The sequence below is a fragment of the Anas acuta genome, chromosome 2, assembly GCF_963932015.1.
Source record: "Anas acuta chromosome 2, bAnaAcu1.1, whole genome shotgun sequence".
NCBI lineage: Eukaryota > Metazoa > Chordata > Aves > Anseriformes > Anatidae > Anas > Anas acuta.
The window spans coordinates 117,958,097-117,979,415 of NC_088980.1; the positions used below are offsets into that span (position 1 = coordinate 117,958,097).

Below are 21,319 nucleotides of genomic sequence, written 5' to 3' on the forward strand. Positions count from 1 at the left end.
TAACAGCAAGCTGGAGGCATGAGCATGATGTCACCAGGAGGACAAGCTGTGAATTCAACTTCCCAACAAGCAGTAGTAAATGAACTTTTAAACCTCCCCAAGATCCTGGTCTTAGACAAATGTCAGTACATTAAAAAGTACAGCAGGTTATGTGCTATAAGCAACTCATGCTTATTTTGAAACAGTAGGCTTATTTTTGATCTCAGAGATACATTTATTGCACACCGAGGACAGGAATGCATGTAAATTCCTGATTTTCCAGGTGTTCTCACAGAAATGTATGCACAGATGTACATCGTATTCAAAATGATTATTTGATCCAAAATATTTCAAACCAACTCCTGTGAAAGAGCAGGTGTAGTTTAATTGCACATAGCAAGAGCAAAAAATAGTTTGTTAGAAAAAATAGCAGCATGCTAGCATGTTGGTGGTTTTCAATGGTCTCACATAGCTGTAGTAGAGTGGGTGATCTGCTTAAATAAGAATAAATTTAATTATAATACATTATTTATAATAAATAAAATGAGAAATAAGTAAGTTTGTCTATGTTATTGAACCATCTGGGAGTTCTAGCACTGAAGATAACAAGGCAAGAAACCATGCCAGCTCCAATGAACAAACACATTGGAAAATAACTGGGAAAATGTAAGTAAACTGACAGTACAATAGTAGATTTTTTTTTCTCTTATATTTCAGTGATGATAAAAATCAATTCTTGATCTCTAACAGAATGAGCAAATTTGTAAAGTATATATATAACTTTCCCCCAGTCCTCAGCAGGTTTCTTGGTTGCTTACAGAGTAAGCTTGTCAGAGCATGCTTTTGGAGAGTCCTATTGTACTGCACACTTTCTGTTATATAGATAATTATAAAATGCAAAGTTACATTGACTGACGGATCTTGGGATAAGGATCTTTAAAACTATTCTTCAAAGCACTAGCACAGGTAGTATGAAATGAGTGACAGTATTGTAACCACAAAGCTCTGGCAGGTACAACTGTTCATAAATACACAACAAATATGGAATGTATTTTCAGGTAAAGACTATAAGGATGACAGAAAATTTTAGATTATGTAATGCTAATATGCTAGGTATTTTCCAAAGTGTGGGATGATGCTCCAGACAACAAGCAGTAGGATTTCTGGAGTTTCTGGTAGCTGTTCTAGTGAATTTTAGGATGCTTTGACCACACCCTTTATAATTAGAATCATTTATGCACAAATATCTATTATATCTATTATAGAGACATAAAGAAGAATTTAATTTAAGTGTGCACCTAAACAGTGAATTTTACAAAGATTTAATTACATTAGGCTTGATGCCCTTGGACAAGTCCTGTGTGATTCAAAAAGGAAAAGGTTTAAAATATTATGAAATTCTCTAATCATTTTCATCAGTTACTTTCTCTGAGAGCATCAAAACCCCAGTGGCTTTGCCAAGGCATCCTCTTAATTATAAGAACTATGCTCCTTCAGTCATGTAATGGAAAAACACTGTTATTTAGTATATGACAAATCACGTCCAATTCAGCTCAGATTTCAAGTACTGAATATTACATAAAACCATTCAGAAGAAATAAATGTGGATAAATTAATCAGGAAATTTTATTCATAAATAAAAATGAGGTAAATAGTTTCCTCTTGCAAACAGTCTGTAAATTTAAAAAGAGGATGTTCACTGAATATGTACTTTGTGATGGATTATTTTTCTGCATTGAAGGTCATTTTGCATCAATTAATAGGCATTGATGGAAGGCAAAGCCAATTATGGGATCAAAGATAGGATATCATATTCCAAAGGGAAACTGACTATATTAAATTGCTCAGAAAATGCTTATGAGCATGATGTAATGACAATGTTCTGTTACATTGATGGAACTGAACAGAAAGTATAATAATGGCCAGAACTGTGGAAAAAATCCCAAACAAATAAACATGAAAAGGGAAGAATGTAATATATATTACATTCACTTGAAAATATTTGGTGTTTAATTCAACAGATCATGGACAGTATGATTGCTAGTTCTTTATGGCTCAAAGGCATGAAATTCATCGAAATTGTGGTTCTAGAAAAAGAAGGGAAAACAGTGACTCTTAAATAGTCATTCCTGTATTCTTAAATTATTTTTCTATATCTGACCTGTCCATTTTCTACAATGACTATTGAACATGTATTTATGAGAATTTAGAAGTCCAGAGAATTGCAAATTTGGGTAGCAGAAGACAAAGTAAAATGTGAGGTATAGCTTGCCCTGTTAAATAAAAATAACCAAATTCTCTGATGTTGCAGTTCAAACCACAGAGCTTTATGGAATGAATGGTACATTGCATTTAAAGTAGCTCTGTGATACAGTCATGAGGTCTATCTACAAGAAAGAAAATCTGCAGGCAATCATTTTCAAAATCAGTAGTCTGGTTCTGAAAGAACAGGAGCAATGTTTTTATTGTGTGTGAGGGGACCATAGTTTAGATGTGTGAAGGAGCTGTGCACTCTTCTCTTGATGAACCTGGATATTTCCCATTAAGTTTAATAAGAGATGAATGCACGTTTTTGAAGAGAAATTAGACCACTTACTGTGCCATAGCTAATGATATCATTTGCAGCATACACAGCTTGAATGAAAAACTCTTGACAAGAAATTCTGCCCATGTAGTTCCCTTTTTATGGAGCAATGGTGGAGACCAAGTTAGGACATGAGGATACGGTAAATTCAAGAGGCATAATCCTCCTCACATGTGCATCACAGTCTGGGATGGCCTTAATTCTGTATACTTGAAAGCAACCATTCAGGCAAGCAGGCTAGGCTCAGAGACAAATCTGGTGTCCTCGTTGATGTAAAGATTCAGTTGTGTGTCTATTTTACATGCTGTGGAGTTACAGTTCAGGAACTGAGAGATTCCCTGTAGCCATGGGGCTGCAGGACTATCACAGAAACAGGTCCATGCTTCTGATTTTACATAGATGGTGGGTAGGAACTCTTCTCTGGTCCTTACAGAGCAATGCCTTGAATTCTGATTTTTTTTTTTTTTTTTTTTTTGAATGACATCGCAACCTCTTTTGATACTTACTCAAGAAATTTAGACTGGAAGGCATCTTTTAAGTCATCAGGTGTGATTTCTTGCCTCATTTCATAAGCTCTACTTCATAAACAGTTCAAGCTTCTGTAAAATGATTTTGGCAGGTTGCTATTTTTTTTTAATTAATCGTTCCTTTTCATACACTGTGGTTTTACCATTTTTTATCTGCGTAACGTTTATTAATCAGGGTACCCAACTCTCTCCCAAAATGACAAAGACATGCTTTCTATACTGTTTTTCCCTAATAAGAATAAGTTTACTAATATTTCCCTGCATGTATGTCTCCATTAAGCAAAGGCACAAGAACTAGCTTTAAGCAAGGTAGGTCAGCACTGAATGGCTGTCAAGAGCAGAGCTAATAGCAGAATAAATTAAATTGTTAGGAGCTTTGTGCTCTGTCTTAAGAGCCATTCTGCTGGTTGTTCTAGAGCATGGTTCTGTAAGACTAACTTCAGAATCTTACTGTGATGCTACTTGGTGCATAAAGAATTTATTTCCTGGCAATAGTCACCAAAGCTTTTGTTGTAGCTGGTCTGGGAAAATAAAATGCAATAGGTGGGAAGAACAAGGCCACTGGTAAAGTTTTCTGTTTTTATCCTCAAAAATAATTGTTACACTTTTTAGAATAGTTCTGTTTTATGTTTTACTTGAAATTCCCTTCCCACCAGATCTTTCTTGTAGTTGGGGGCTCAGAATACTTATTGTGCAGATGCTAATTCCATACAGATCATTAGAGCTTGATGCAGTTTGATCATCCCAATTCCCACAGCCCTAGGCTGGATGGTTTAACCACATCTCACAGAATGCCACAGTCAGCAACCAGATACTGAGTTTCTCATGGGTAGTATGGGAACAGGGCTATGCTGTTCTACAGTTATTTCTGTAACATTCGTGATTCACATTTCTGCAGAAATATCCCTCCTCTTTCCCTCAGAAGTGGTTGTAAAGTAATTTCATGTTTTAATTCTAATCATTTTGCAAATGAGAATTTAGTTAAAAATTTTTCTGCTCGTAGTAATTATCATTAATTTTAATACCTAACGTGACTGCTGATATCAGAGCCTTTAATTGTAAGTTAACGTGCTCCAGTAAGGTCGTAGCTTTACATATTACCTTTTGTCTTATGCGCAGATATTACTAATTTTAATCTTGGCTCACCCTAATGTTAAAGGGTCCTACCCACATTGCTAGTAAGATAAAATAGAAGAAAAAATAAAAGAATAAAAAAGAATAAATAAATAAAAGAATAAATAAAAAAGAAATAAAGAAGGCAACCTCACCTATGGCAAAGAGAAGGATGGATTGCCCTATCATACTCACCCTAGCCATAGAGCATCTCCATTGGTTGATGTTAAATTAAGGGATTCTACACAGCTGGGGAAATCTCTGTGAGGAAAGTGCTCCTGACAGTACGCTTTTCCTTATGATATTTTTTGCAGGTTGAGACTGGAGATGTGGGAGATGTATACAAGATTCGGGTCAGCTGTGATGATGTGCCAGGCTTTGAGGGCTGGCATTTGAAGTCTTTCTACTTAGAAGAGCTACATGCAAAACAAAAACTAAACTTTGACTGTAACTGCTGGCTCTCTATTAGCAAAGAAGACAAGGAGCTTGTGAAAGAATTCCCTGCAGTCAGTGAGGACCAGAAAACTTTACCAGGTGAGAACAGTGAAGAGATATGAACAGTCATAGAATCATAGAATGGCTTGGGTTGGCAGGAACCTCATAGATCATCTAGTTCCAATCCCCCTGCCGTAGGCAGGGATGCCACTCAATAGATCAAGGTTGCTATGGGCCTCATAGAACCTGTCCTTGAATACCTCCAGGGATGGGACATCCCCAGCTTCTCTGGGCAACCTGTTCCAGTGCCTCTCAGTGAAGAGTCGTGCAAACTAACCTCTCAAAAAGAAATCAACAACACATATAAAATAGTGCACTTGGTCTGCATTTGATATCTTCAGCGGCTGTGTGGTAACTGTCTTCATACAAGCACTGTAAAAATGCTGACCATTTAAGAAATTTTAATTTTCCAGTTAAGTGACAAATTGGGTTTCACAGTTGCTAAATCTTCTGCATGATTTTGTGTGCAAAAATGAAAAATATAATTATATTTTTTAAAGATACAGCACATGTTCAAAGCCATGGAAATGATTTGTGGTAGATTTACTGTTGAATTACTCAGCTTATAATAGCTTTAGTTACCAACAGGAGGAATTCTCATTGTAAAAAAAAAAAAAAAAAAAAAAGTTTTGTATTTGTTTTTCCCTAAGGCCTTTTTTTTTTTTTTTTTTTTTTTGACATACTGAGAGTTTTAGAATATATTCAGAAATGTTCTTGGAATGTGGAGGCACTGCATTTGTTCAGAAAATTGGGTAGTTACACATGAGATAAAAGTAATTGGAGATATGACTGCTTTTCTAAACTAAAGTTCCAGTAGTTCTAGTCCCTGACCATCTCAAACCTGTTCACAACTTTAAAATAAATTATAGCATTAAGTCAGTTAAATGTTAGCTCAGCAGGACAGTATGTTAAATACTACATTTGAAAAATTTTGGCCATTCATTTTGTCTAAATATCAATACATCTGCAATTTGCAATTTAATGATCCTTTCAACAGAAAATCCAAATCTGACATTGTAGATTGAGGGAAGAAAGTGTGTGAGCAACACAGAGGCAAAGAAGTTTTACAGTTGCTGTCATGTGCCCTACAATAATAAATGCGTTTGGTAAATTTTTATACATATATGTCATGCATCCAGCCTCTGCTAGTCTATTTTACATGAACTTTACATAGTAGTTTATTTGTTGGCCTGTGATGGTTATTAATTACTGCAAAGATCATTCACAGAATCACAGAATCATCTAGGTTGGAAGAGATCTCCAATATCACCTAGTCCAACCTCTGACCTCATGCTAACTAGTCCTCCACTAAGCTCTACATCTAAATGTTTTCTAAAGACATCCGGGGATGGTGACTCAACCGCTTCCCTGGGCAGCTCATTCCAATGCCTAACAACCCTTTCAGTAAAGAATTTTTTCCTAATATCCAACCTAAACCTCCCCTGGCGCAACTTTAGCCCATTCCCCCTCATCCTGTTGCCAGGCATGTGGGAGAACAGACCAATCCCCACCTCACTACAGACTCCTTTAATGTACCTATAAAGAGCAATAAGGTTGCCCTTGAGCCTCCTTTTCTCCAGGCTGAACAATCCCAGCTCCCTCAGCCACTCCTCGTAAGACTTGTTCTCCAGACCCCTCACCAGCTTCGTCGCCCTTCTCTGGACTCTTTTGAGCACCTTGATGTTCTTCTTGTAGTGAGGGGCCCAAAACTGAACACAGTACTCGAGGTGTGGCCTCACCAGAGCGGCGTACAGGGGGATGATCACTTCCCTAGCCCTGCTGGCCACACTGCTTCTTATGCAAGCCAGGATGCTGTTGGCCTTCTTGGCCACCTGAGCACACTGCTGGCTCATATTCAGCCAACTATCAACCAATACTCCCAGGTCCTTCTCTGCCAGGCAGCTTTCCAACCACTCATCTCCCAGCCTGTAGCTCTGCTTGGGGTTGTTGTGCCCCAGGTGCAGGACCTGGCACTTGGCTGGGTTGAACTTCTTACAGTTTCTAACAGTCCCTGAGCAAATTCAGATGAATTCTTATTTTCAGGACCTTATACTGTAAAATACAAATGGACAGAATTTGTCTGGATGCTGGTAATTCCAAGCTGCATAAGTCTAAGTTGTCTGAGTACAATTTCACTTGAATTTCTAAGGAAGCTAATGGAAAGAATTTATTGAGCCTAGCTTCAAGACATCACATTCACAAAGAGTAAACTGACTATTTCAGATTCTTTTGTAGTTGCAGAAATAAAAAAAACACCACATTAATATTACTAAATAACCTACATTGTTGTTTTCCTTTAAGTACATCTTTTATATCACTTTTTAATATTTTATTTTATTTTATTTTATTTTATTTTATTTTATTTTATTTTATTTTATTTTATTTTATTTTATTTTATTTTATTTTATTTTAATGCAGTCCATAAATATGTTGTCTTTGTACATACTGGTGACTTCTGGGGAGCAGAAACCTTTGCAAATGTTTATATCACTCTTTATGGGACAAGAGGTGACACTGGTGTAAGGAAACTCCATACATCGCTAACACCAGGAAGAAAATTTCAACGGAATAAGGTAATGGCACAAAAATGCCATCTTACATGCCTGATCAGACTACATCTTGTTATAGAAAAGCAAGAGTATGGAAACATTATTTGTCTTCCAGATATTCAGAGCAGTATTCAATACCACTGTCATTTCCTGCCTGTACCAGTACATCCCCACACAATAATCAGGGCTCTGTATGAGCACATACAAAACAGTTTGCTGGGGGAACCTCTGTGATCACACCTCTTTTTTCGTCTATTCTAAATTTAGGTCATCAAAGAATTAAAATTTTTTTTATAGAAAATTAGTTACAGAAATTGCTGTGAGACTTTTGCATTCGGTGCTGTTTCTGTAAACTAGTATAAGCACTAACTCTATAACTTTATATGGGAGACAAGAATTCCACGTACAGAAGAGAATGCTTCTAGATGACCAATAACAATACAATTCTTCTAATATGTAGGCAGCTTTCATAAGTTTACCGAGCATTTAAGTTTGAAAAAGCATTTAATCTTATTTTTTGCTCACTATCAAGATACACATTATCAAGGAGAGTACTACATTTCTGTGAAATAATTTCATTGAATAATTACCACAGTGCTGGATTTGGTACATACTGGGGGAATTTCTAAAATTGATTTTCCATACATCTCAGGTCTATATATACATGTATTTACAGAAGATAGCACTTTTCATTAATTATTTTACCTCCATGAACAGATTTATTTCCTAAAATGGACTAATTAAAAAAGTTCAGGATTTTGGCTTACAATCTGGCTGTCAATAGTCCTGACTATTGTTATAAAGAAAATGAGTATTTTTGTCATACAGAAGTATTTTTAATGTTAGCAACTGAAAAGCTACTTCTCCAATATTTTGTTTTTAAAAGTAGCACAGATAACACATAGGACTTTGGTGAGACCTGCATTTTTTAGAGATCAGTTTGCCAATAACTTCTTTTAATTGCCCTTTTAGCAGGTTTAGTAAGTTCCTACTACTGAGATAATGTTTTATTGGGATGACGGTGTTAATTATAATCAAAGAATCATAGAATATAGAATATAATCAAAGAATCATAGAATATCCCAGGTTGGAAGGGACCCATAAGGATCATTGTGTCCAACTCCTGGCTTCACACGGGTCTACCCAAAAATTCAGACCATATGACTAAGAGCATAGTCCAAATTCTTAAACTCCATCAGGCTTGGTGGTGTGACTATGTCCTTGGGGAGCCTGCTCCAGTGAGCAACCAGTGATACCTCGTCCTGATATTCAGCCTGAACCTCTCTTGTCACAGCTTGACTCCATTCCCTAGGGTTCTATCACTGGTCACTAAAGAGAATAGATTGGCGCCTACCCTTCTACTCCCCCTTGCAAGGAAGTTGTAGACTGCCATGAGGTCTCCCCTCAGCCTCCTCTTCTCCAGGCTGAACAGGCCAAGTGACCTCAGCCGCTCCTTGTATGTCTTTCACTCTTGGCCTTTCACCATCTTTGTAGCCCTTCTCTGGACACTCTCCAATAGTTTCACATCCTTGAAATCATAGATATTGTTGTTTACACTCTAGTTGTTCATAACCTTGTTGACCTTTATAAGCTACCATCAAGCCCATCTGGCCCTAGGCTGGACTTGGCTTTCTTATAAAACAAGAAAGAATTTAGTGGGGCATGTAATTTCCATTTTTTTTTTTTTTTTAACAAAACAAAGCAAAACTTCTCTTTTTCCTTACTGTGTCTTTTTCATTCTGCTCCTGTCCCTGGTATTTTGCTCAAATTTCTTCACATTGTCCCCATTCATCTTAATCTCCTTTCTCTTGCTTACTAGTTCAGTTTTCTGTTTCTGCACTAATTTCTATTTTGTAAGAAAAATAAAAACTTAGGCTTTTCTAACTATTGGAGAGGAATTGAGAAAGCTGTCTGGTAGTGAACACTTCCTATATTTATAACTTTTCTTTAGGACTTTAATTTAAGTAAAATCTGAATGATCTATAAAATATAAATTTGCCTGGTACATTTTAGAAACTTGAAGTGCCCTAAATGAAATTTGATTAGAACCAAAATCTTGTCATAATTGTTTGCCTGTCAGAAGGCATTATGTCAGAAGGTATATATATTTTATTGTGATATGCAGTGATTGAAGAAATACAAATTATCCAAGGATCAGAAGAAGTTACGTCATTAAACAGGATTTGATGTTAGACGTAATTAGTGTGTGTTTTCTTAGATTCAGAAGGGAGATGTTATGTTAAATGTTACTAAAAATATGTGTATGTATATATCCTCAGCAAAATCCAGGCTAAGCTTTCCCTTGACTTCAAGCATATTTGGGTGCAAACATTTTTAATTTTTTTTATTAAGTATTTCCCTTCTTTTGCAGGTGGATTCATTTTTGGTGGAAGCTGTTTCTCTCGGTCATTTGCAAAAAGTGGTTATAGGCCATGATGGAGAAGGATATGGGGCTGGCATGTACCTCAAGATGGTAACAGTCAGGGAATCACAAGACTCAGACAAAGAATGGGTTTTCCCATGGTGGAACTGGCTTGATACTCATCTGGGATCCTGTGAGACTGTTTGTGAGATAGTTACAGTTGGTAAGCTCTTCTGCAAAACTGTCTTCCTCTCTACATATTTTTGAATTTGGCTATAGATCTTTCAGATCTCTATATTTTCTTTCTTTTATTGCAAATGTGATTTTTCAGTTTTATTTTTTTATTATAGAAAGACTGCATCTAGTAATGTCAAAGTGAATAAAATTCTGTATATTGTGTATGAAACTCTCACCTTCTGAATTAGATTTAGCACATTGCAATGAAAGATTTAAAGCAGGTAAGAGTTTTAGATGAATGCCTTATGGGGATAAATAGCTTAAGTTTTATGCATTAATTTTCAGGTCACTTAGGATCTAATTTGAAATCCAGAGAAAAATTACTTTAGTTAAATGAGCTTAGTACCCATGGTATTATTCCACTGTGCAAAGAAACAGCGCCATTTTTCTATGCTCAGTTTACACTCATTTCAAGTTTACTACACCAAAAGATGTGCAAATCTAAATCTGGATATATCTGGCAAAAGAACAATTACAGCAGGACTTGTAGCAAAGATTCCTTCCTTCAATCCTGTGAAAACAATTTCATGTAAATGAACTGTTAAAGTTCATCCAGAACAAAGAATATGGCTTCAAATCATAAGGTGCCCTTGATAGATATGTAGGCATTCAGTTGTATAATTTTTTCTGAATTGTAGAAAGCAGATTTTTATAAGCTGTTTCCTTCCATTAAATCATTTTCATTTCCCATAGAATGATTAAAATGGAATGAAAATTAAGGATAGCAGCAATTAATAGAGAAAAAGAGAGGAAGATGGTAATATTGAACTCTTAAGATCTGCAAATATTTTTGTGTTTACAATAGGTTTACCTGTTAGTCTTACACTATTATAACACATTATATTGCTAAGTATTATACAGTTGCAAGTGAAGTTCATTGTTATTATTCATTTTGCATTAGGTGTCTACAGGCTACAGATGGCTGGTGCTTCTAAATGATAAATTGGTTTTGGTAACATTGATTGCTTTTTTTAAGAACAATTAATTAGACCTCTAAAAGGTGACTGACTGTTCTCTTAGTAATTACTTCCAAACATGACAAGGAGAGTAACATGGCATCAGGAAAATACCTGTGAAACTAAAGTTTAAACACAGCAAGAACATTAAGCTGTTAAATTCTTGGCAAAAACAAAAACAAAACCACCACCAACACCAAAAAAACCCACAATATAATAAAGGTATTGATGTGTTATTCTTAGTGAGCTGTTGCCATAGATACAACGTAACCTGCAAATAGAGCTTGCTTTGTGTACTGTAAAGGCTATGGGCCTGTTATTTTATGCCATTCTGTCATATTGTCGTCTTTCCTCTTTCTCTTTGATCATTTTTAAAGGTAGAAGATTGATTTCTTGTCCTAAACTGCCTGAAATCAACATGCAGTCATCAGGTCTCTGGATAATGGACATCACTGGATCTGACTTGAGCAATGAAGTGGATCCATTACACCTTTCTTTCATCTTCTACGGCAACCTGAATCACAAAAAGTTGCCACTTCAAGTTACAGGAAAAGCAATTCAAATCAAAGTACTTCAACCTTTATCTATTGAAAGAAAAGCTTAAGGATCATGTACCTGATGACCCTCTTAATTCTGAGTTAAACCGTTTCTTTAAACTAAACTACCAAATTGATTTTTAAGTCCTCTGTGTAGTTTGGCACAGGTCATCATTTTTGTTTGTAGGCAGTAAGGCTGTCACTGGGGCAGTGCTTTTTGAATGAGTAAAAACGAACCTTTTCCCAAGGTTTCATACTGAGAATGTTTAATTGAGCAAAGGGGTTCCTACGTGCATATCACAGTCCATACCAGCCTGCAGGTGCTGATTTTCAGTTCTTGTTGATATTACAAAAGTAATTTGTAAACATACAATGTTTTGTGCCATGAGATACTATCGAGGTTTTAGGGCAATGATGAAGAAGGAAAAATCATGTATGAGATGAGACTTAACAGAAAGTTCATTCTTGTCTTTCATGTAATTTATTCATCCTTGTCACCATGTTTTTGCAGGCTAACTTCTTTTTCTTGCATTGTTAGCCTCTTTTATTTTTGCCTGTCATTATCATTTTATTTTTCCTCTTGATCAGCTCCTTTTTCCCCAAAAGTTTTCCTCTTTACTTAGTTCTTCTCATCTTCTATCATTTTTCTTCACTTCCTCCTATTACTCTTCAACGTAAATATTAACAACCTTTTGACTGACTGAATGAAAATTTGACTGCATTGAAATATGGCCTGCTTCTTTCCCAATTCTTTTACTTCCTTCTTGTAACTATAATTTCTTCCTCGGTGCCAATGCTGTGTTACTGTTATGCTATTCTGATTTTACTCTCCATGAATGTAGAGTACATCTCTCCAATACAATAGAATTTGGAACTGACCTGAAGGTAAACACTACAGAAATCTACTCTAGTTTAGGAAATCCCTGAACCACAATGTGCTGAAAACTAGGAAAATTTTCAAGGGAAGTGTGACAATTACCTGTCCTGTTCTTGTACTGCTTGTTCCTTCTTTCCATTGGCCTTTGTGGGTTCTTAGGAAATAGTTGGCCCCTGTGAGAAAACTGGAAGATTTAACCTCAGTTGGTTTGTTAGCCTTGTTTTAACCTTGATCTACAGAAACAACTATATGGTCAGACTGATGGAATGGGAGGAAGCAGACAGACAAGGCAGTGGGAGCTTCTCAAGCCAGCTTTGTATCACAGAAATATGTTCATGAAGCCATATCCTGAAAGATGTTTCTCCATGATCAACTGCTGAAACAGCAGAAGAAGGTAGCAAGGGAAAAGCAGGAAAGTAAGGGTGAAGAGATCCCTGTTCCAAAGAGTGAGTGAGAATGTTACTTTTGATCATGGGGTTCATCAGAAAGCAGCCTTGGAGTTGTGAATATAGAAACTGTTCCTGGTTCTTCCTACTAGTCTGGTAAATAGGACTTAATGATTACACCAAAGAAATAACCAGCTGTTTTTTCATGTTCTTCCTTTCTTTAGTGAAAGAGGAAGTAAGCACACTAGATTAGGCTATAAACATGTTCCGAAATGAGGAGTACCTAGTTCTGCTAAAGAACCTCTTCTAAATATAAAGAAATGGTATGAAACTGGAAGTACCCTATCAGAGGAAAGGTCAGGTCCCATGTAGTGCTGCTAGCTGGGCAGTATTTCAGTGCTACTATCTGGGCAGTATTTGCAATGAAAGAGCAAGGGAAAGAATAGTTAGAAAGGGGAAAAATGGTAACAGTTATAAATCTGCTCCAATTCTTCAGCTATTGTAGTTTGATCAGCTGTTGCATACAGCTGTCAACTATATTTGATCTGGCACAATTAGAATGAAATCCATTCATCTTCTCTTTTTCTCACTTAGGATGAACTGGCAGATATTGGCTCACTGTACAAAGTTCAGGTAACTGGCCCACATAGTGAGCTAAAACAGCCATGGCACTTAGATTTACTGCATATGAAGCACACAGGCACAAAGGAGGAGATGTATTTAGCTTTTGACTGCTTGTTCAACCCTAATGAAGACAAATGTGTGGAACTGCCAGCTCTCTATGCAGATCAGGAGCCTTTGCCTGGTAAGCTAAGTCTGTTTTTGTTACTGGGGTCAGGATCTATGTCACTGGAATACCAGTATATCTCCTGGGCCTGAAATACTACTGTATGAGACTTTCCACAAGAATTTGATATTAAGGAATATGATGCTTTGCACTTGCATTTATCAAAAAAGAAAGCTGAGCAAAGAGGAATCACTTGTATCAGGATTATGACAGATGTTATAACTGCTGACACCAGACACAGAATATGGTTTCTTTCATGTGAGACAGTTCCAGTTTTAGCTCTTGATTATTTATTATCTCTTCAAATTAATGCTGTGTCAGCTGAAGATGTGTACAAAATATTAACTTGTGTGTAATATTACCTGAATCTTCCTATTCACAAAGAAATGTGACCTAGAAATGTAGTCAATGTTTTAAGAATGAAAGAATTGCAAAGACACCCTACAAAACAGAATTAAAAACAAACAAACAAACCAAAAAAGCTTTGTTACAATCAGCCAACAAATGATAGCCAAGAACTTCAATTGCAGTAGCATTTTATTGATGTTGATGAGAAATTTATAGTACAGCTAGTATTATTCCAGCAAAAATATATTGAGTTGCAGTTTTCTCTGATGTTATTAATACATGTGAATTGTGTATATGATGATGACAGAGATATGATAAAGTGATTACCCCCAGCCCCCCAGGAATATGGAGAACAACCAATTGCATACTGATGGCTTGATCACTCGCTATTTAAGAACAGGTTTCCCATTTATGCAGCTCATTAGAATAAAGAGGATTGATGCGGATAGTAAAGATCATGTATTGAAGCGTTTAGTGACAGTTAAGAGGTTTATTGCCAGAGGCTATAGTACAAAGAGTGTTCTGCTTAAACAGAATAGAAAATAATAGAAAAAGATGGAAGCTACCCAGAAAAAGGAACAAAATATTCCATATGAACTTTAGCATGCTGTTCTCTAGGGAGATTTTCCTAAATATTTTATCCCATTTAAAGTTGAAACTCGAACAAATAAAATAATGAAGACCTTATAAATCTCTGATTGTATGTGGGTTTGCATAATTTTAAACACTTAGTAGCCTTGTACTCATTTACTGAAAAAAAATCTTATGTTTTTGGTCCATCAGGTTCAAAATAGCATTGGATGTTCCATGTAATATATTCAGAATTTAAAATGCTAAATACATAATAACTCTGGTGCTTGTTAAAATCTCTATTACCCCAATTTATGAAAAAAAAAAAAAGGAAAATTATAAGTATTGGTAATTATTTTCAGAATTTGGAATTGCTAAATGTTTAATTCTCTTCTAGAATTCTCTTCTAGATTTCACTGGCTTTGAGTATGTGAGCAGTCCTTTTGAATTCACATGTATGTCCACAGATGCAGTAATGACATTTGGGATACTTAAAGATGCATCTTATTATGAATGATCTACAATTAAAACTCCAAAATTATATAATATTAAATTAATTGATTAATATAATATTAAAACTCCAAAAGTTCAAACCAAAATAAAAATTCTAGAATTCATCTCTCAAAGTCTTTGTTATGCTAGGAACCACATGGAGATAATGTAAGAGAGCAGTAATGTTATTAGTAGAGCAATTCAGTTGAGGTGAAATGAAAGGCTGAGATATTTTCCTTGGAAAAATACTAAGAAGGAGATGTGTACATAGTTTCTGACACAAATTATCACATAGTTGGGTAGTGTTTTACTAACCTAGGAAGTTTCACACAGACCATTTAGTGGAGTCCAGACTAAGGGAAATACCGTAGGAGGAATTCTCTTCTAGATTTCACTGGCTTTGAGTATGTGAGCAGTCCTTTTGAACTCACATGTATGTCCACAGATGCAGTAATGACATTTGGGATACTTAAAGATGCACCTTATTATGAATGATCTACAATTGAAAGTATTAATATCAATCAAGTTTTTTTTTTTTTTGCCTTTTTTTTTTTTTCTCTGTGGCCCTGACACTTATTCAGTCTAAACATTCTAAATGTCAGCTTTTTCCTTGTATTCTAGCTAATATACTGGAGACAAATCAGTTTGCACTCATTATTTCTTCTAAAGAGACACATTTATGGAGATGTCTTCAATAAATGTCTCGGTAATATAAATTTGAATAAAGACAAAAGAACAATTTTGAAAGATAAAGATCGATAAAGATCATTGCTATTCCCAGACAAATCAAACAACAAGTAGATAACTCTATAGGGAGCAATGTAAATGCAAAAAACATCCAAGTAAAGAGTATCCTTTATCAGTTATTTCAGCTGCCTGGTTGTAATGAAGGCCATGTTATTATAAATACTTCTCTTCTAAACTAAGTGATTCCATGAGATTTAGCAAGGCAAAAATAGATATCTGTGCTCATCCGTGATCTTCAGGAAATTCACAGCTACTTCTTTAAGGTGTTTTTAGTCCGCTTTTAGTTTCTCACTGTTCCAGTCTGCCAGTGATAGGCAATAAATTATATTAATCCCCCCTATGCTGGGTCTGTTTTGCCAGTGATGATAATTGGTAAGTGATCTCCCTGTCCTTATCTCAACCCTTGAGCCTTTTCCATTGTATTTTCTCCTCCTTTTTTATTTGAGAAGGGGCAGAGAGAGAGTGGTTGTGGTGTTCAGCTGCCCAGCAAGGTGAAACCACCACATCATCTGATTTGGTGAGACTTGAGGATGATTTCATTCCCAGTAAGTTACAGCTGTCAATTGTCATTGAATATATTTTTAATAATTAAAAACAAGCAAACAAACAAAAAAAAAACAAACATGCACACATATTCAAAATTGCTTCTCTGAAATTGCTTTATCCTAGTATTTTATAAACATATTTTTTAGTCTATCTGTATCATGGTCCAAATTATTTATCATGCATCTTTGCAGACTTCAAAATAAAATACACTGATTACTATATTTTTTTCCCCCTTATAAATTCTGTGATAATTCTGCAGAGGACATTAATGTGCATATTAACACTCATACTGACACAAAGTCAATGCACACTTAAGTTGTGAGGTGCTTTTGAAAATTATGTTTTCAGTTACAATTAAAATTTTAGAACTTCTAGCTCTTAGCTTCTATATTTCTTGATGCTTTCGAGATAAATTTCTTGATGATTTTTAGAATGCCGTTGTTGTTAAATGCAGTTGAAATCATGTATCAGAAGTTATATAGCAGTATATATCCCAACATAGAAGTTATCTAAAGTTAGAAGAACTTGCAATATGTAGTTGTTAAAATAACCACTGAAGATGAGTGTTACCTTATATTTACTAATGCATTTTTAACACCAGTTATGAATTTGACTCTTCTGGCTCACATTAGGGTTCTGTGATGCAAATTAAGATTTTTTTTCCACAACATGAACACAAATTCCAACATCCCCCCTCCATCCACCAAGTCTGTTAACACAGGACCATGAGTTAAAGTGCTTAACATCTGTAGCAATAAACATCTGTATTAACAAACATATTCATCTTTAATAAAAACAAAACAAACAAAACACAAAGCTTTACATTTTTACAATATACAGACAAAATATAACTTTTTCACTGCTTTGTTAATCATAATAGGTCACTGCTATGTAGTAGTGTACCATGGATGTATTGAGGCATGGAGAAGTATTAACTTACTTATTTACTTAACTGTACTAGATACCGTTCAGTCCAGCAGCTCACGTTTATCAAATAGGTTCATTTTCATTAGAGGCAATGATAAATTCCATGTTAACTTCCAAAATGAAAGTAGTTCAGAGATGCTTCAGCTAATGTATTCTTTTGACTTATTAGACTTATTAGCCATGGCTTGTTAGCTCAAACATAGCACCAACCTAGCAAGAATGAATCTGGCTTGGGTATTGAGCTGGTGAAGTGAGTCATAGTATTCTGCTTAATTTGACTAATTCGTATTCCTGCTAACTCAGGCCTCTCTTACCACACAGTTAAGTAGGGTAGATGAATCCTGTACTTTTGCCTAGATTCATAATATCAAATATTGAATGGGTACAAGGTGATTTGCTCCACAGTCTTCAGCCTTTCTTAGTGTTTTTCCCCCATTGTAAAAAATATTTGTACCACTTGATTTCATTGCAAACCTAAAATCATAATAGTGTAAAAGGTTTAACTGTACCTCTGAGATTCGGACAGGATATGGTTGTGCCATTTAAACTGTTTACCCTGAAAAGGCATTGAGATTTATATAGGCAAATGTTACTGAATATTGCTCTAAATGATATTTGAATAAGTTTTGATTCATAGTAAGTTAAATAAAAAAATGGCAAAATCAAGGTAACACCTTATCATAGATCATCAATCATAGATTGATGATCCTGTTTTTAATTCATGTTTTCTTTTTCTCTTTTCAATGAGCACTGATCATTTTCACTTTTCAAATGTTGTTACAAATATTAACTTACATCTGAAACAGTCCTCTTTTATAAAGAGGATTGGACAGAGACAAAGAATGGCAAGGCTGAACAGAACATCATATTTTAGTAGATTTTTGTTGGTAGAGGGATGTTGTCTATTTGATAGTGAGAATAGTCCCAAATCACCCTGAAAACTTTAGCCTTTTCCCTAGAAACTCATTTATATTATGCCTTCCTTTATAGGAGTTCCTTTGTATATTTTGTTTTGTTTTGCTTATATAACGAGTCCTCTTATCCAAAATCTTTGAAAATTAAAGAAGTATTTTCTGTGACTACAGTGAGCTTTGAATTAGGCATTAACAGTTTCATATGGAACTTCTGACTCAGAAAAAATACTAGGTATGTTTCTAATTTTTGGTATGTATCTCACTTGAATACAGATATTATGAACTAGTTGTGTGATTAAAGTTGAGACCATGGTTAAGTATTAATGATCATGGACCAAAACAGTAAAAGTGTTTGTAGACATTGTGATTTCTAATTCACGCTAATGAGTGGTCAGATCTGTGGTACAAACTCTTTCTAATATAATTCACACAAGCAGCCTTTTGACTTCAATGGATCTGCTCACATGAGCAAGTTATACATATAGTATACCTACAACAGATGAGTGATATAGAGGCTTACCTTCGTATCCTAGCTCCTCTAAAAGCAAAAATGTCATTGGCTAAACTCCAAAGAATCTCTTGGACAGCTCATATGCTTTCAAATATCTAGATCTCCAGCAAGGGCAAGTCTGTGTAGCTAAGTTCACTTTATTGCAACTATATTGTCTTTCATCTGACAGTGCATATTTACCTGCCTTGAAGAAAGGGATGAGATATATTATAGTTCCAACCTAGGAAAACTTTTGTTCTATTTCTTATCATCAAACATGAGTGATGTCATCAATTACAAGCACTCTCCCAGGTCATGGTTTAAATGTGAAAAAAAAAAATCCAGGAAAAAAATCCCTTAAATTAATAATGACACAGTGAAATAAATTTACTTTTCAGAAAACAGTTTTTTTCAGTCACCATCCCCACATAGCAAAACATGAAGAGAAACAAAGACATTTCAGTATATCACAATGAGCACACCTTCATTAGCAGACTGATACAGTCCCTATTATTTAATGAATCCTTTTAGATATTCATTTTTCAATCAGTATGCAAAACCACACAGTATGCAAAACCACTCTCATTCCAGTGATGTGACCTTTTTATTTTAGACACATAAAGAAATAGCTATATAAGATGTCACAATATTTGAATTCAGGCCTTTTGATTATAACACTCAATATGAATAGCACCAACTTGTGAAAAGAGCTGCAAGAAAAGCTTAAAAATAAATATCCTCAGAACACTTTTTTTTCCTCCCTGTTTTCCTCTCACCTACGCATGAAAATAAATGACAGCCTTAGCTCTGGGTTCTTAACAATCATTCTCAAACCTACCAGAAATTTCTCATAATTATATCTCTTTAGAGGATGTAGTTTGGCTAAATGGAGCCATTTCTGTCTTGGAATAAATTTGATTCAAGAGGCAAACTATACTGAAAATATCAGAAGTTTCCAGGATCTATACTGAGTTATTTGTGTATCCTGTGATGTATTTTAGACTGAAATATGTATTTCAGATTTGAATAATGTGTATTTCAATGCTTTCTGGCTTGTATTGTCAATTGTGCGACTGAAAGTGCTTCTCAGTTGCTCCTTGGTTCTGTGTCTGTGTAAAGCACCATTTCTCTTTGTACACACACATTTCCTGGAAAAGCAAACCAGGACCAAGGTGCAGGCAAGCAGCAGAGTGAGGCTGGAAGAGTTTCTGCAGAATGCAACTGTCACACAGTCTAGACATTGCTGAAATTTGCTTTACTGTGCCAGTGATGAAGACTGTGGGAGTTGTGGCTGAATAGTTTGGAGTAGTCAAAAATAGTTCAGTACACATAAAATGTTGGATTTTAAGGGTGCTCAGTCCTTCAACATATCAATCCTAGAGCTTATGGCAAAAACTGTTCGTGAGATAATATATTCATTCTTGAATATATTCATGGTATGTGTGTATTGCTTATTACCCACATCCCAAATGTGACTTTTACAGTGGATAAAAATGTTCTTCTGAAATGCATTGGAAAAATGAGTTTTACAAGCCAGTGTGGCTGCAAAGTGATAGCTTTTTTCCTTAGGTCAGAGTAACAATGCTTGAAGTTGGAAGCAGAACATACAGACTAAGTTTAGACTCCTAACTTTTAATGTCCATCTCTAAAATACAAGGGAACCCATCATATGTGTTTTCTAAAGCACCTGCCTTTCTCTGCTGACTGCATAGGGAGCTCATATTCCTAACATAACCTCCAAAGTTTTTTTTTCCCTGAGCTCCTTCTTGTTAAGATGATGCAAGTAACCATGAATATTGAGATTGTGACCTGCTTCTGTTTAAGTGTTTCCTTATTCCTTGCCTCCATTATAAATTTGGTGGCTAAAGTCATTTTAAAAATGAGTATAAGAATTTTCCATGAAGTTTCTTTGGAAATAATGTAATCTGATCTCTTCTGGATCATCTCCCTGTGTATTGTGTCAGAAAGAGGCAAGGAAGAAGAAGCTCCACAGCACGGCCGTACATGTCTCTTCTAATCATTACTGTCACCACAGCTGAGAAAACCAGGAATGCTTTCCCTTAAACTCAAATTTCATGTTTCACATTCAAATTTTACAGCTGATCTATATATGAGCGTTATTATATGTACATGGGAGGTTCATTAGGGACTGATAGAAAATGTGAATAGGATTTTCTATTTATGTGTTAAAGAAGTTGAAGGTATTTTTAATTCATTATTCCTGTTTCACATTAACTTGTTTTAATGTCAAGTTTATTCTAATAGTGTTATGGTCTGACTAGTGAGAAAGCTTGGTAGTCCTGATGCATTAATTCAGTGAAGATAATTACACGAGTTTAAAGCTTAAGACAATCAGATCCCGGCTTTCTTCTAAATCACTTTGTAAGTGCTAAGCTCTGTTTTCAAGAAGAAAATATGGTAGGAGATTCTGATATATTTGCAATGAGTTCTACCAGGGATTGGTAGATAAAGCAGGTGTTGGGCAGGAAGCACGATTTTCTCATACTGACTTTGTTTTTGTACATATATATTTTTTTTTCTGAAGTTGTGGAATATTCAATCCATTTGCACACGGGAGACTTGAAGAAAGCAGATGCCACTGGTGAGGCTTATCTCTGTATTCAAGGAGAGAAGAGTGACTCAGGGAAACGATGGCTTAACTCAAGAAACAGCCTGATCACTTTTGCTAGAGGGCAGGTAAAACAATGAGGAAAAATGTAACTGAATCTGTGAGTGTCTTTTTGTTAAAATGTATGTTTACATACAAGTTTTCATGTATAGAATATCAAAAATACTCTACTAACTTTTGCATTCCATTTATATATGATTTTCTCTTTTAACTCAGAGTTGATTGTCTTCATAGGTAACATTTTAAGCATTACAGCATGGTAAAGCAA

The 21,319-nt window shown here is 35.4% G+C and overlaps 1 protein-coding gene across 3 annotated transcripts in view; it reads left to right on the forward strand.

The window, feature by feature from the left end:
* The window catches only part of RP1 (RP1 axonemal microtubule associated), a 188,800-nt gene that overhangs the window by 105,249 nt on the left and 62,232 nt on the right, over window positions 1-21,319 (forward strand). For all 3 annotated transcript variants that reach the window (XM_068671868.1, XM_068671870.1, XM_068671869.1), the window contains 6 exons: window positions 4,518-4,737; window positions 7,117-7,271; window positions 9,619-9,832; window positions 11,180-11,370; window positions 13,196-13,406; window positions 20,968-21,119. In XM_068671868.1, coding sequence (XP_068527969.1) covers window positions 4,518-4,737; window positions 7,117-7,271; window positions 9,619-9,832; window positions 11,180-11,370; window positions 13,196-13,406; window positions 20,968-21,119 — 1,143 coding nt within the window. The remainder of the gene's footprint in view (window positions 1-4,517; window positions 4,738-7,116; window positions 7,272-9,618; window positions 9,833-11,179; window positions 11,371-13,195; window positions 13,407-20,967; window positions 21,120-21,319) is intronic.